Raw genomic sequence first — 16,735 nt, 5'->3', positions numbered from 1 at the left:
AAAAAAAAAAAAAAAAAGTTCATTCTTCCTTCTTTATTTTCTTCGGTCCTTCAAATCATTTAAGGACGTTTAAGCCGTGAAAGATGAGAAATCACGAACATTTCGCACGCTCCAAACTCCTGAAAACGTGTTAATCTCACACTTTCAGCTTCCGGTTTCCCATATGACCTTCCTGCTTAGAACGCACTTAATGATTGACAAGCAGAAAGCGCTTCAACGCCTTCTGGTCAGCTAAATAAAGATTATTTTTAAAAACTGATTATAAATTAATCATGACTGCACAATAGCAAATGTAGGTGGCGACATGCACAAAAAAAATGCAACGCGCCAAAAAAAACGGAGGAACAAGAAGAAAGAATCTTTTTATTTTGGTATTTAAAGAGACAAAGAAATTGGCGTGATATCTAAGCACATATAGCCTATTTGACTGATATCTTTCATAGAGTAGTAGGATTAGTATTGCATACCATTCCATAAAATAAAAAGACTTAAAGCACCAAATTGTAAAAGAAATGCTATTTTATAAGAATTTGAAATCTGTATTAGAATATAAATTTAAAATAAATATATATTTACATATATTTCTTTTATAATTACAATTGGAAGTATCATTTGTGATATATTAATGCAAACCGCTACAGGTAGACCTATAAATAGACACGAACATCTTTAGAAAAATGTGCTTTATGATGTTATTAATTTAATGAGGAATTAATTGATTAGATCTACAATCAACTATCCCTTGCCCCCTTCCTTGGGTTTACAGTTAATAGCTATTTTACTGTTTCATACTTTGTCTTCACAATAGGCAGAACTGTGTTATGATTTCAGAATAGTCCTGGAAACAATCCACAGGGATTTTTGTCCATGCTGACTCACTCCATGGAGCTTCTGCAGCCTTTTCGGCTGCACATTCATACTTTAAAACCTTCCATTCTGCTCCTGCAGATCTGAAAGACCAGAGTGAAATCTGAAAATGTGTAGTTAGTGGCTATGGAGATGCACGTAATCAAAGCAGCGCTCAGGCAACCTGCGTCATTCGGACGATGGTCGGTTGGTCTAATGTGTCACAAGAAAACATTTCCAGGGCTGTTATGCCAGCGTCACCACTGTGCCCTGTTGACACAAGGCAGGAAGGATGTGTGGATTTATGATGTGCCAGATTCTGACCATACCATCTGCCTTTCACAGGCAGGATTTTGCAGGCCATGCAGTGTCTATCCAATTTTAGCTATTCAGATTTGGTGATCATGTGTGAATTGTAGACTCTTTTTCCTTTTCTCAGCTGGAACTAAGCTTCTTTGCTTGGGATTAGGAAAGGAACTTGGAAGAGCTGCACATACACTACAGACAACAGATTCATCCTCACAACAGCATGTCTACTGCTTATATTCAGCTAAGATACAACTGCAATATACACTGCAAAAGTTTTTTTTATGAATTTTGAAAGAAGTCTCTTATGCTCACCAAGGCTGCATTTATTTTGATTACAGCAAACTGTCTATTTCAAATGAATGCTGTTCATGGAACTTTCTATTCATCAAAAAAAAAATAAATAAATAAATAAATAAAATAAAATAATAATAATAATAATAATAATAATAATAATAAATAAATAATGTATGCAGTTTCCAAAAAAATATTAAGCAGAAAAAATGTTTTCAGTATCAATAATATTAAGAAACGTTATTAACAACTGAGCCCCAATAAATAATCAAGCACCAAACATGATATTAGAATGATTTCAGAAGGATCATGAGACAATAAAGATTACAGTAATTAATGCTGAAAATTCAGCTTTACCATCACAGGAAAAAATATATTTTGATGAGTACGGAAATAGAAAATAATTGTTTTTCTGTATACACTATTACTGTTTTCACTGTATTTTGGTCAAATAAATGCAGTCTTGGTGAGCATGACAGTCATATTTAATGTTGTATTTAATGTTCACATGTCATATGATGATAAGACTGATCCCAAGATATTTATGTAGAATTTACATTTCAGATGTGTGTCTGTACAACTCCCTGATGCCAGCAGTGATGACTACCTGGAAGGCAACATAAAATATTTAAACACTGACTGTGATTGACATACATGTGTGGTGTCTTGCATATTCTTAATGTGTATCCCAGCACTATTTTTTTTTTTTTCGTCTAATCGCTTCTTTCCAACCCCTAATCAAGGGACCCTGTGGCTCTTAAATTGCCCCTCAGCTTTTAGTATGCATCTGGACTTACAGGTGGCAGATTGGCAGCTGCACAGCATCAGTAGGAAAAGCATTAATTCTGGCTTTACTGCACAGAGCTTTAAGAGGTTTATTTTTATTCAGAAAGCTGTCATGACAAAAAAAAAAAAAAACTTTTTCTACTGCCAAAAAAAAAAAAAAAAAATTCATATTTGGTACCTTTTATTGTAGACAGCGTGATTAACATTCACCAGATATGCAAATAAAGCATTGTTATCAAAGTTTTGTTTTTCAATGTGATTTTAGTAAAACTGTTATATAGAAAGATCACGAGGAATGCTTTACCGACCAATGCAGTAACCTGCTGATAAATAATACATGACATGTTTGAGGCTATAAATGAGTTATTATACTTGCACCTAAACTATTTACCATTAAATGCTGCATACACATATAAAATAAATGTTCTATGTGATGCCACAAAAGAACCATTTTTTGTCCCTCTGAGGACTGTTCAGTGTTCAGTGAACAATTCCTAACATTTCAAAAATCCACTATAAACAAGCTGTTGTGGAATGGAAAGGTTCCATAGATGTTCTTCATGAAGCCATATATGCCATAAGCAAGCTTTATTTTTAAGAGTATAAGGAAATAATTTCTGTAAAGCTTCTCTGAAAGAATAAACATGCTCTTAAAATTCTACACAAATAAAACTGACATGACGACGTTATTCTGATTAATGTATGCTACTGATAAAAAATATGCATTGTTAAAAAAAAAACAAAAAAAAAAACAGTCCTGCTGTGTACAACAATGATACAGAACCCTCTAGTGGTCATATGAAGATTTGCAGCAAGTGTGCGACGCGTCACCAAGTTCTCAGAGCTGGAGGAGGAGACCTGGAGCACTGGGGTCCACATTGAGTCTCTGTAATCCAGTTTGGAGTGGTCGCTGAGGATGCCACCAGAAGAAGCCTCTCCATAAGACCTGCAGTGCATCGGCACTGTGGTTTTATAGACTTGGGAGCTTATTAGTTGCTAATTAGTTTATTCTACCTCATAATAGTTTAAAAAGAGTTCAAATTATATTTCAGATATTTCAGAGATGTTTAACGGGCAAAACTGTAAAACAGACTATATCTACGAAGTAACGGATCCGTCTGAAGAATCTGATTTTGAAGACACCTTCCAAGAGTGATGATGAAGGTGAAAGTCAGCATGGACCGACCAGTCAACACCTTCGGACCAAACCAGTAAAAGTCGTCTTTATGGAGTTTCAAAATGACATTTTCTAAACTGCTGAACGAGAGCAAGGATGGATTCCCTTCGGACTTTCTCTCCAACATCAGCAACACCACCTGTGAGGGCATCACCCTCGACTCTCAAGTCATCGGTGTCGGAATCTTTCTGGCTGTTTTCATTCTGGTGGCGATCGTTGGAAACATTCTGGTTATTCTCTCGGTGCTGTGCAACAAACATTTGCAGACGGTCACCAACTTCTTCATTGTGAACCTGGCCATAGCGGACCTTCTGCTTAGTATCATCGTCCTCCCGTTCTCCGCGTCTCTGGAGGTGCTGGGATGCTGGGTGTTCGGTCGGGTCTTCTGCAACATCTGGGCAGCGGTGGATGTGCTCTGCTGCACGGCGTCTATTTTAAGTTTGTGCATTATATCTATAGACAGGTACATCGGGGTAAAATACTGTCTGAAATACCCCACTATCATGACTGAACGGAAAGCAGGTGTCATACTCGTGGTGGTGTGGGTTTCTTCAATGGTGATTTCAATCGGACCGCTTTTAGGATGGAAAGAGCCTCCACCTTCTGATGAGAGCATCTGCCGCATCACGGAGGAACCGGGTTATGCTCTGTTCTCCTCTTTATTCTCCTTCTACCTCCCGCTCATGGTGATTTTAGTCATGTACATTCGAGTATACATCGTGGCCCGCAGGACTACAAAAAGTTTGGAAGCGGGTGTGAAACGGGAGAGAGACAAATCAATGGAAGTGGTGCTGAGGATACACTGCAGGAGCATACCGGAGGATTCGAGCGCGAACTCGAAAACCAAAAACCACCCGTTCAGAAGTTCACTGTCCGTGAGACTCATGAAGTTCTCCAGGGAAAAGAAAGCTGCTAAAACCCTCGCCATCGTCGTGGGGATGTTCATTCTTTGTTGGCTACCGTTTTTCTTCGTTTTGCCTTTGGGTACGTATGAGATATTCTCTGTTTGGAAGTTTTCAAACGATAATCTTCGTTATATGGATAGAACAAAAATAAAAACGTAACTTAATTTTTTACATTAAAAAAAATAGAGTACGGTACATTTCACTGCACTTTTTGGACTCTCAAAATGCATTAAACCGAACAGAAATTATTGTGACGACGTAAATGGATGTACAGATTAGCATACTGCGAAATTTGTATAACATTTTCCAGTAATCATAATGGATTTAAATGAGTCCTCTAATTATCAAAAAAAGGTCATACTGTATTAAATAAAATTCCAAAATTATTATTTTTTTTTTATTGTATTGCTACTGGACAGGTAAATGATAGAGCTATAAAAGTTTTAAAAATATTGTGCAAAATTCCTTGTGATATTCTTGCAGAGACATTTCCCTCATTAAAAAAAACAGGATTAGTTCCAAATTATGATAAAAATTGCAATCGATTTTTTTGACTTTGATAAAACATTTATTATGCAATTAATTCACTGGTTAGAGTTCGTTGTCCCTTTTTCAGTTTGTTTATAAAAATGCTAGAAGTGAAAAAAAAAAAAAAAAAAAAAATCTGCATCTGCCAAACGTAAACATCTGACGTAATATAGGCTGGTATATGGTGATATGGGTTTTGATAATTTTACAGTATGATCTGTTTGATGCCTTAAAGTCTATACATGCATAGAAAAATACGTATTTATTTAGAAACTGCGAAACTCCGTGGAGAGTCAGAATAGAAATGTGCGAAATGCGTAGCCTGATATAAAGCACGAGAGCTGTTATGTCATGACTGATGAAAGCAGTTCCACGCATCGCTTTTCTATTATATTCAGAGTTAATCCGATTAAATTAGATGGCGAATGTGTGCACATGGCATGGATGGGGTTTTAAGCAGGATTTGACAGCAGCTCCACCTTAAAGAGCAAAATTGGAGGGGAGAATGTATTGATGTCTTACACCTGATATTAACGCTGGTGGTCTTTGTTTTTGGAGAACATTGTGCCCTTTAGGATTCAAATAAATAACAGTGCATGTTGGAGTGCAAGAACAAAGGCAAAATCAGCCAAATACAACCCAATGCATGATAACGTGTACTAAACCAAATAACCAAAACAGATTTGTGCACTTACAGATTCCAAATTGTTGCTAAAGAAACGTTTCTAACTATTTAAACCACAGTTTAAAGAAAACCCTATAAAATGCAACAGCAATTTAAATTTGGGATGAAATAAAGCATTTCTATTCCTAACAAAGAGCTCTCTTCTTTATGCCACAAGAATATGTTGGAAAAAGAGCTATTTTTTGATTAATCATCTTTATTTATATGTTGCCTTCAGTGGTGACCATAATGTAACTGCACATAACAACACTACACATGTTGACCTGTACGTTGTCAAAACAAAGCATAACAGTGAAGGCAGATGTGAAAGGCTTGTGAGAGACTTATGAACAATTTTCCCCTTTTTAAAGGCAATGGCATGAAGAGTTCACAAGAACACGCTTTGTTTCTTTACAGATCATGCATGCAATCTGTTCTCCTCACATTTTGTAGTTCAATAGCTTCTAGGAGTTTATTCATAACAGTACGTCTCATAATATCCCCTACCCCTTTTATCAGAAAATCAAAAGGTTTTCTTGTCCTCAAGCAGCCAAGAATGAGTTATGGCTCATTTAGTTATATTACCCAAGATGTTATGATATTAACACACTTAACAGAATAATCAAATGCTAATAAACAGCATGTAAATGCAAAAATTCCAAACTTTTTTTTTTTTTTTATATAAAACACTGCCAGTCCACAGTCATAAATCAAAATCCTCCTGTAATCAAACCCCTTGAAAAACATATGTTCTGTTGGCTTATTAAGTTCTTTGCATCCCAGAGTTAATAGCTGTAAGTGATTCCTACATAGAAGAAAAAAGGAGATTTTGGGATATTCATAATGCAGAGATGATGAATTGTTATAAGTGTGCTCAATCAAAGACCACCCTTGGGAGACTAAAGCACAGACATTAAATGCAGTGTTCCAGTCACGCAACCATTACCCAAGATCATGACACAGAGGCCAAAATGTGGGCTAGAAATGGAAAAAACAGTCTCCTATTACATTAAAAGAATTTTCGTGTCGCTGACATCATTGTCTGAGGCATGCAATGGGTACATCAGACATAGCAAACAAATAACAACTATTATCATTTTGACTATTCTTAGTAGTTTATAATTAAAATATACATTAAAAAGAATTTAAAATACATGGCTGGCATTGTACATTCCCCACAATGTATTGGTTTCCCCCCCAAACCCACCATCCCATCCATCTCCAGGGTAATCCAAGAGTGTGGTTTTTGCATGGCCCTTCCTAGTATTCCACTCACAGTCACTGTGGGGGAAAATAGGGCAGAAGTGGTTGATAACATCTCCTGGCAAGCTTTGGGATCAACTCTTCTTCGTTCTTTTTTTTTTTTTTTTTTTTTTTGGGCTCCCAGAGGTTGGGGCAATGTTTTGGGAAGGGGGACTTTGTTCAACCAGAGAAAATGAAGGAGGCAGTTTCACTCAAGTCCCTGACTTCCTTCTGCCCAACGCTCCACTGCCTTAATCACGGCTATTAACGAGTGGAGTTAAAGAGTGTGCTTTCGTTTTCCAAAGCCTCAGCAACAGCCAGCAACCAGGACAGAGGAGGGATATGACATGGCTTAGATCCACACGTACACAGCAGAAGAATCAAAAAGTGTGAGGCACTGTGTTATAATAACTGACCGATGTTATACCTGGCTTTAGTGTGACAGCATTTGGAAATCTGGGGGGAAATTCTTATATTAAAAAAAAAGAGTGCTTTTGTGATTCATTTGCAGTGTGCTCTAAGATGCTTGATCTGTTGCTCATGCCAATGCTGTATTAGTCAAAAATAAGATTTTTTAAAATGTTTTTTAAAGACATCTCTTCTGCTCACCAAGCCTGCATTTATTTGATCCAAAGTACAGCAAAAACAGTACAACTTTGAAATCTTTTTTACTATTTAAAATAACTGTTTTCTATTTCAATGTATTTTAAAATGTAATTTATTCCTGTGATTTCAAAGCTGAATTTTTAGCATCATCACTCCAGTCGCATGATCCTTAAGAAATCATTCGAATATTCTGATTTGTTGCTCAAAAACATTTACTATTTTTATTATTATGTTGAAAACAGCTGAGTAGAATTTTTTCAGGATTTTTTGATAAATATTAAAGTTCAGAAGAATGGCATTTATCTGAAATAGAAATCTTTTGTAACATCATAAATGTCATTATCATCACTTTTGATCAATTTGAAGTATCCTTCCTAAATAAAAGTATTAATTTCTATAATAAATAATTTCTCTCGCCCCAAAAATTATACTGTCTCCAAGCTTTTGAATGGTATAGTGTATAATGTTATAAAAACTTATTTATTTCAGATAAATGCTGATCTTTGGATATTTGTATTCATCAAAGAATCCTGGAAAAATGTAAATGATAATAATAAAAAATGTTTCTTGAACAGCAAATCAGCATATTAGAATGATTTCTGAAGGATCATGTGACTGAAGACTGGATCACAGGAATAAATTACATTTTAAAATATATTCAAATAGAAAGCCGTTATTTAAAAATATTTCACAATATAACTGCTTTTGCTGTATTTTGGATCAAATAAATCTAGGCTTGGTGAGCTGAAAAAAAAACAATTAAAAATCTTACTGTTCAAAAAATTTGACTGGTAGTGTATATCAGTCCACTTATCCGGGTAACTACAATCAGCGCTACTTTCTCTTCTCGCATTGCTGACTTGTTCTGTCTTGTTTCATACAACCTCAATTTCTGATATCTTAGGTTTCAATCATAATTGTGGCAAAATTTACCTCAGAGCTCTAATAAAACATATTTTGTAGTTTTTGAGTAGCTGTGCAATAACCATGCAAAGTATAATCAGATGGTCATTTCTACAAAATAAACCACTTCACCCCTCTGCTCCTCTTATATAATTGTACTTTTTGTGGTACAAGTCTTTAAAATGACAAGTCTAAATGATAGTCACATTTTTGCCATGTTATTGTTGTGATGGATCAGGGGAATATTTTCCTTATGGCATTTTTGTGCTGAACAGTGAAAATGTATTTCTGGTGACACACAGAACTAAATGCTCCTTCTCTACTGAAGAAAACTATACAAATTGCTTTAATGAAATTACATGACAGTTAAGTGCACTGCCAGGTTTGTTCATTTTAATATTTAATAACTGTAAATATTGTCATTCTAGTAATTTTAGAGTATGTCTACATGATTAAGTCCAGAGGATGTACAAAATGAGCCTTTTTTATTATGTGTATGTATTTATGTTGGTGACATATTGAATATTCATGATATATTTGAATGACTTTTCTCCCAATGTAGAATTATGCAACATTATGAATTAAAATTGTTATTATTTGGTCATTAAGTTTTCCAAATACCATATTTTTAGACTATTTTTAGCCCTTTGCGAGGAGTTGTGAGAAATGTTTTAATAGTGCTTTTGATTTAAATTTCAGCAGCAAAATTATTTATTTTTATATATATATATTTTTTTTTTTTTGTTCCCCCTGTAAGAAATGTTGCCTGGCTGTCAAATTATCTTGAATTTTTCTGACCCAAGCTGTTATATCAGCCTGTAATACATTTACATCAAATTGACACAGAATGCAGCTTGACAGGAATGTACACATATAAGCCAATAACCACAGACCATGTTAAAGTAGGACTTGAGGTGATCAGTATGAGATGAGACAACTTTAACATGTGGCTATCTGCCAAAACGCTCCTATAGCTCAAGTGCATTGCTAGAAAGCAAAGTCCGCCAGCATGTGTTCAACACTCTCAGACTGCAGCAGAAAAGAATTGCCTACCTGACTGCTCCATCATTAGTGAAATATTTTCTCAGGTCTTTTAAGAACTGTCCCCTTAAAGGTTCTTTGAGGAACCCAGAATAGTTCTTATATGTGACTCTTGACCACAAAACCAGTCGTAAGTCGCGTGTTTGCAGCAATAGCCAAAAATACATTTTATGGGTCAAAATGATCAATTTTTCTTTTATGTCAAAAATCTTTAGGATATTTAGTAAAGATCACATTCCATGAAGATATTTAGTAAATTTCTTTCTTTAATTATATAAAACTTAATTTTTGATTAGTAATATGGATTGCTAAGAACTTCATTTGGACAACTTCAAAGGTGATATTTTCAATATTTTAATTTTTGGACCCTCAGATTTTCAAATAGTTGCATCTTGGCTAAATATTGACCTATCCTAACCAACCATACATCAATGGAAAACTTACTTTTTTAGCTTTCAGATGATATATAAATCTCAACTGACCCTTAAGACTAGTTTTGTGGTCCAGGGTCACATACAGCATTATTGTGATGACCCACTTTTGGAACCTTTTTTTTAAGAGTGTACAGAAAATCCATTTTGGGCCACGTTGTCAAATGAACCCATTTGCTTAACTTATAACTAGGTGAGTCCACATCCAAAGTTTAGAAATTTCTGTACTTCCAATGGCCTTTTGTTTATTCATTTTTAAAATACTTGGATTATTGGTAATGCTTTCAGCTACGGCTAAATGTCTACTTTTAGTTTGGTTTGCTTTTCTACATCCTTTTAGCAAAATTCCTCAGATGTTCCTCCCAAAATTAGAACAGCAAATCTGTAAAACTTAGAAGATCCACTTTTTCTGCTATGTAAGTATACCGAATGGCTCCAGATTACCCCCAGAGTAAGGGCTGCAACATTGTACATGATGCTCTGGCTAAAAGGAAGTTTTCTCTCAGTAGCTCCCAAACATCCTGCTTGGTGTGTCTCGTAATCACAACAATTACCAAAAAGGAGCTTTCCACAGACTGGCTTTCATCTCAAAGTCACAAATGCAACCAATTGACGACCTCTACCCAAGAGGGAGAGCAGCATATCTCTTTGTACATCGAAATCTGTTTCAACAGGACCGCACTATTCCCGGTCCGTTCTTACTATCTATTCCCTCTAGTGCTATTTTTAGACGTCCCCACTGACAGGGAGGTATTCTGACCTCTCGTGACACTGAAATGCATGGCATGGGCGACGACAACTGTTTTATGTGTGAGATAATGCAGCGCTAGCCTCCTCTCACTCCCTGCGGGGAAAGCACAAGGCAGGGAGGAGATATTGGCAACATATGTGGTGTCTGTCGAAGGTAGACGGAGAGGAAATACGCAGGTAGTGTAGATGTGTGGGAGGAGAGGATGTGAAGAGAGACACAATGTAGACACAGCCCAAATCTAATGATCTGTATCTTAAGTTTGTGCAGGCCTGCTGAAACTACAAGATTGATTTGGCTTTTAAAGTCAACGTGAAATAAAAAATGGGCCTATTTACTCTCTAAAGAACCTTCTATAGTTCTATGGATGATAAAGTTTCTTAATGGAACCATCTATGCCAATTAAGAACCATTTTTCTTCGTAATCTTTGATCAAAATGCAACAACTTGCTTCTCCTCTAAAACGACTTTCTATTTCCACTGACGTCACGTTGGATAATGTTAACCAACAGCCGAATAGCTATTTAGGCAGTGTTTTATGAAGCCTGCATTTGGTCCGCCCACTTTTCACAATCCAATCAATTCCCAATGGATAAAATCAAATCTTGCCTTGCATTTTTTTTCTTTAAACATCTTTCACTATGAAATGCATCAAATTACTGCAGTGAAACGGCAGTTCATGTTGATTATAATGACTAATGGCCTTGTGTGGCCACTCTATCAAAGGTAGTAGTGCTTGTTTGGTTTGGAGGAGAATTGGGGAATGACATATTGGCATGGCTCCCACGTTTCTTACAGGCAGAAATAAATAGACATTGTTTCAAAAAGATGGTGAGAAGACACGCCACGTACTATTTAAAATGCATTAGACTTCTCCAGTGAGCTGAAGGAAAAAAACGATGTGCAAAGTGTATAATCTGTCTGCTGGGTATAATTAGGCACACATGGTTTAAAAACGGTGAACTCGCGGATTTGAACTTTTCAGTGTGTGGGAGGAGAATGGTAGCTTCGGGCTAAGTTTACTTGAGCCACAGTGTTATTTCCCATGTAAATAATCTTGCTTGAGCCGACAACTAAATGTTTTTCCACCTCTCTCTCTTTCTTTGCGTCCTCAGGCTCTTTTTTCCCAGCTCTGAAGCCGTCAGAGATGGTGTTCAAAGTAATCTTTTGGTTGGGCTACTTCAACAGTTGCATTAACCCCATAATTTACCCCTGCTCGAGCAAGGAATTCCAGCGCGCCTTCACTCGTCTGGTGCGCTGCCAGTGCCAGCGGCGCCGCCGCATCCTACGTCGGTTCTACGACCAGCGCTGGAGAACAGCCATGCGAGGAGCCCGGAGGGAGCCGCACAGAGACTACTGCTCTGGATTTCCCTTTCACGAGCAGTGCGGAAACTCTATCTATTCCTGCCAGAGCAAGAGCCGGCCTCTTAGTCTGAAGAGCTGGAGCTTCTTCCCCCCTTTACAGAAGTCCTCCTTCCAGCTGAAGGAGAAAATGAACAACCTTTCCAATAAGATTAAGAACGGGACGGGGAAGAGTAGCACGTCTGCTCTGGCCCGGACAGAGATTGACACGGTCTCCATGGGGATCTATAACGACTGCGGCGATCAGAGCGGCTACCAGATCTATGACCTCTCCGAGTGCTACGGCCTGAAGGAAACAGACATCTAAACAAAGACAAGGATTACTGGCTGTTCTCTCTGAGAGCTCTGACCCACTGCCAGTTCTTAGGATTTGTCGATTTTTTTCTCTCAGAGACTAGTATTCTTATGTCTTAAAATGCTAGCTTCAACAGTTTAGAAGCAAATATGAGGAAAAATGACAAGGACTATGTGTGTTAAAGGAGATTAATGTATTTCCATGTGGATAATTTAAAAATATTTCTTTAAAAGTGTGAAAAGTACACTGAATGGAAAAATTCTGAGAAAAAAATTATAACTGCACTGGATCAGAACGAAAAGACTCATAGCTGCTGGGTATCTGTATACCGTGTTGTCCATGTGGCCTTTGAGAAATAGTCTGACAGATGTTTCAAACTCTCTGATGACCTGCAATGGTTTGAACTGTATTTACAAAAAGAGATTGTTACAGTTTCTTTGACTTGTTGTCCATTAAGTGTGAATGGAAAACATATTTAACTGTGATGTACTCGAGAGACTGTTGACTCCATGACACTGATTTATATAGACATAACGATTCACTGTGATTCGCAGATTGCTGTGGAATTCACTTTTAAATGACTCAAAATTAATTCTGAGGTACATACCTTTAAATGTGAGGCACAGTTTGTAACCTAAACAGATTTTTTGTGCAGATGTTTTCAGTATTACAGAGGGTAGTTGAATACTGTGCTATTCATGTGCTATTCATGCTATTCTAATTTCAACCATGATGATTTTTTACGTCATCCCTAAAAGGACCAACAGTGAAAAAAAAAAAAAAAAATCATAATTCATGGACTCCAACTCAGTTTTTGTGTTGTTGAGAAACGCTTTGGGTTTCTTTGTAATGCTGATGTGACAATGTCTTTCAGTGTCAATTATTAAACATAATAAATCTAAAAAAGAGCATGCAGTTGATCTGATGTGTATTTGAATCTTGAAAACAATAATCCATTTTATTCAAACAACCATCCCACAGGAAAGAAAAATCAGATTAGATGCCTTCGGTGATGTTATTTGTACACAGCAATGAAATTAATTGAAATCAAGTACCTATCTTGTCAGACTTTTCTTCTGAGAAATATTTCAAGCAATAGTTCACCCCCAAATCAATATTTACTCACCCTCATGTTGTTCCATCCTCATAAGACTTTGGTTAATCTTTGAACACAATTTATAGGAGGCCTATTATGTCTCCTTAAACAATGTAACATAAGTCTCAGGTGTCCCCAGAATGTATCTGTGAAGTTTCAGCTGAAAATACCCCACAGACCATTTATTATATCATTTTGTAAATGCCTATTGTTAGCGGAAGCAAAAACACACTGTTTTTGTGCATGTCTATTTAAATGCAAATGAGCTGCTGGTCCCCTCCCCCTTTTTCAGAATAGAGCTGTGCCTTTGCAGCTCGTAACGCAGATACTCTGCTAAAAAACATCTGTTTGGTTTTGATTATCATGTCTGTTGTGCTGAAATTATGTGTTTTTCATATTAGTTTAAACTTTTGATATACGGTTTTCTTAGCGCATACATCCGAAGATCACAGACAGAAAGCGGGCTTGTTTTTTCACATGGTTGCAGAAAAAGGCTTACCAAAACAGTTACTGGGTTGTCCTTTTTCACATTTTATGGATTGGTAGATACACTGAGGACCCAATTATAACACTTAAATATGAAAAAAGTCAGATTTTCATGATATGTAACCTTGAAGATATTTTTCTTCCATTGAAAGTCGAGGTAAACAAAACTTACAAGATCCAAAAAGGTTATAAAGATATCATAGAAAAAATCCAAATGAATTAAGAAGTTTAATTCAAGCCTTGTGCAGAGATACAATGGCTTTATGATGAACAGATTTAATTTAGGCTTTTGTTTGCATATAAACACATATAAATGGAGACAAACACAGGTTTCATTAAAGGAGAAGTCCACTTCCAGAATAACAATTTACAAATAATTTACTCACCCCGTTGTCATCCAAGATGTTCATGTCTTTCTGTCTTCAGCTGTAAGAAATTATGGTTTTTGAGGAAAGCATTTCAGGATTTTTCTCTATATAATGGACTTCATTGGTGACCCGATTTTGAACTTCCAAAATGTAGTTTAAAAGCAGCTTCAAATGCTACACAAGCTTTTGTGCTTAAAAAGTATGCAAATTTTTATTTTCCAAAAAAAATGACAGATCGTTTCGCTAGATAAGACCCTTCTTCCTTGACTGGGATCATTTAGAGCCCCTTAAAGCTGCATTTAAACTACATTTTGGAAGTTCAAAATCGGGGCACCGATGTCCATTATATGAAGAAAAATCCTGAAATGTTTTCCTCAAAAACCATAATTTCTTCACGACTGAAGACATAAAGACATGAACATCTTGGATGACAAGGGGGTGAGTAAATTATTTGTGAATTGTTGTTCTGAAAGCGGAGTTCTCCTTTAAAAATGCCTGAATTTGTGTTTAGGAGATTAACCAAAGTCTTATGGGTTTGGAGTAACAAATGATGATAGAATTTTATTTTTTGGGTGAACTATCCCTTTAAGATTCCACAACTTTAGAGTCACTACTCTTATAGGCAAATTGTGGCTCCTTTATACAAAAGGTCAGATGTCCTTGCTTCCATTCAAGATGTTCTTTGGTGGAAAATTATCAAATCATGCCAGAGAACATGATTATCTGTAACTTGTGGAGTTCATGCAGCTCAAGTGCTGCTGACATTTAAAAAAAAGGAAGGACATATGAAATACTAAGACATTTTGAAACTCATTGCATGTCTCTAGAAGAGAGCTGACAGTGTTCCATGCTGTGCTCAGACTTGCCAGGATCTGAAAAATCCACATTATTTTTTTTTTAGCTTTGTTCATGGCTTTTTACTGCACATCTCTTACGCAGGCAAAGTTGATACTTAAATGAAACATACTGAGAACTATATATGTCCCTTGACCCATGAAAGAGCAGTCTCTGCATATTTAAATCAGTCCGTCTATCAACTGATTTATTGCTGTATTACTTTACTCATTACTGATGAAAAATCTAAGATGGCCAGTAGAGGTCACTGTTCATGTAAATGAATTGCAAATTCCTACAAATTTTCCAACAGATTTGGAAACACAATCATTAACAGGCAGGGGTTGAATCATCTCACATTATGCTTATAAAAGTGACAAGACTGTGGGTGTGAAGATGACTTGAGGATAACATACCGTATGTGCAAACTAACTGTTTTTGAACAGTGGTTTCCTTTTCCATTAAACATTTCTTAGAACTTACTGAGGAGTAAATCACTGTGAGTCTCTGTCCTCCCCTGTTTCCTGTGGATTACTGAAGACTAACACCAGCATGCATAACAGTTCTTAATGGGCTCCGTTAGCTAACGCTTGTATGTTTAGACTTGTCACAAAAATGACTTTACGAACATTTCACTGCCTTAACTCGCTGAGCAGTGCCAGAAATGTCTAAAAAGTAGAGTGGTGGAGTGAATGGTCGGGCACAGAGTTAATAGAACATTAGCTTAATTAAAAAAAAAAAAAAAAAAAGAAAGAAAAAGAAAAGAAAGAAAGAAAGAAAGAAAGAAAGCATAATATTGGATGATTTCCTGAGACTTTCAGTTTCAAAATTATTATATAAATTTTTGATTATAAAGAACCTCACCCCCCAGTTCCTTTATCTTTGCTTACCTCATTATTTAAGCAGGCAGACCAGCTGGGGCCAATTCTCTGTCCGGCATGTCAAGTAATTTTATAAGAATTATATTAAGGAAACGTGATCATAACTGAGATTTAATTTCCATCATTATGTAATTATTTGTTCTCATACATATTTTAGTTATGACTGTGATGTTCTGCAGGTCACGGGTGCTAATCTGTGACAGGGGAGGATGTGTCACACGCTTTTGGAGTGTTTCTTTTGATAGGCACTTTATGTGCAGGGTAAGTGCCCTGTAACTGCGCCCTCAAATAGCAAAAACCTTCTGTTCCTGGTTGTTCCTCATTCTGTTTATTATTTCATGCTGCCATAGTTTGTGGAACATACCAGAACTTTTCTGCAAAGGACATTATGTGAGTTTAAAATGTGCTCTTATTCATTTTAGAATTCAGCTGTACATCTTGTACCACAGAACGCTCATAATTCTGCTAGTATACAAAAGGTAAAGTTCTGTTTGTTACCATGAGTATGCTGCATTAGTGTTGGCAATAGATGGAGTAGAATAAAGGATTATTTGCTGCAAAGCACCAAATCTGCAAAAAAAATGATGAATTCAGGCCAGGCATTTATTTTATTCACACAGTAAAAAAAAATGTGAAGGAAAACACATCTTACAGGAAGTTCAACACCAAATCACAATGTTTGCATGCACTTTATCACTTGTCACGCTGTTAGCCTAATAACTGAGTTATCCTCATCTCACTGGGATTTGTGTTATATCATTAATCATTATTTGAAATGCATAATGAGATTACATAATGTGTTAATCTTTTAAATCTTACGTAAGTTTTACAACAAATAATACCAGTGGTCACCCATAAGCCAATAATATATTTTCAGATCTATTTTAAATATGTTTTAAAATATACAAAAATGGCCTATTGCTAATATTACATAAA

General features: G+C 36.2%; 1 protein-coding gene across 1 annotated transcript; it reads left to right on the top strand.

Annotated features, from left to right (window-relative positions):
* The first annotated feature begins 3,144 nt into the window (after window positions 1–3,144).
* Window positions 3,145–13,037, top strand: adra1d (adrenoceptor alpha 1D). The gene is made up of 2 exons (XM_051092114.1): window positions 3,145–4,393; window positions 11,593–13,037. The coding sequence occupies exons 1-2, from the start codon at window positions 3,472–3,474 to the stop codon at window positions 12,144–12,146; spliced, it is 1,476 nt and encodes a 491-aa protein (XP_050948071.1). The 5' UTR covers window positions 3,145–3,471; the 3' UTR covers window positions 12,147–13,037.
* Window positions 13,038–16,735: the final 3,698 nt, after the last annotated feature.

Source organism: Labeo rohita, chromosome 1 (genome assembly GCF_022985175.1).
Source record: "Labeo rohita strain BAU-BD-2019 chromosome 1, IGBB_LRoh.1.0, whole genome shotgun sequence".
Lineage (NCBI taxonomy): Eukaryota > Metazoa > Chordata > Actinopteri > Cypriniformes > Cyprinidae > Labeo > Labeo rohita.
Note: the sequence above shows the minus strand (reverse complement) of the source record. Positions and strands in the feature narration are given on the sequence as shown.

Bases quoted from the DNA above. Each gene is read 5' to 3' on its own strand.
- adra1d (XM_051092114.1), top strand. From the start codon at position 3,472: ATGACATTTTCTAAACTGCTGAACGAGAGCAAGGATGGATTCCCTTCG. The intron at 4,394-11,592 runs GTACGTATGAGA...TTGCGTCCTCAG, and splicing joins TTTCTTCGTTTTGCCTTTGG to GCTCTTTTTTCCCAGCTCTG.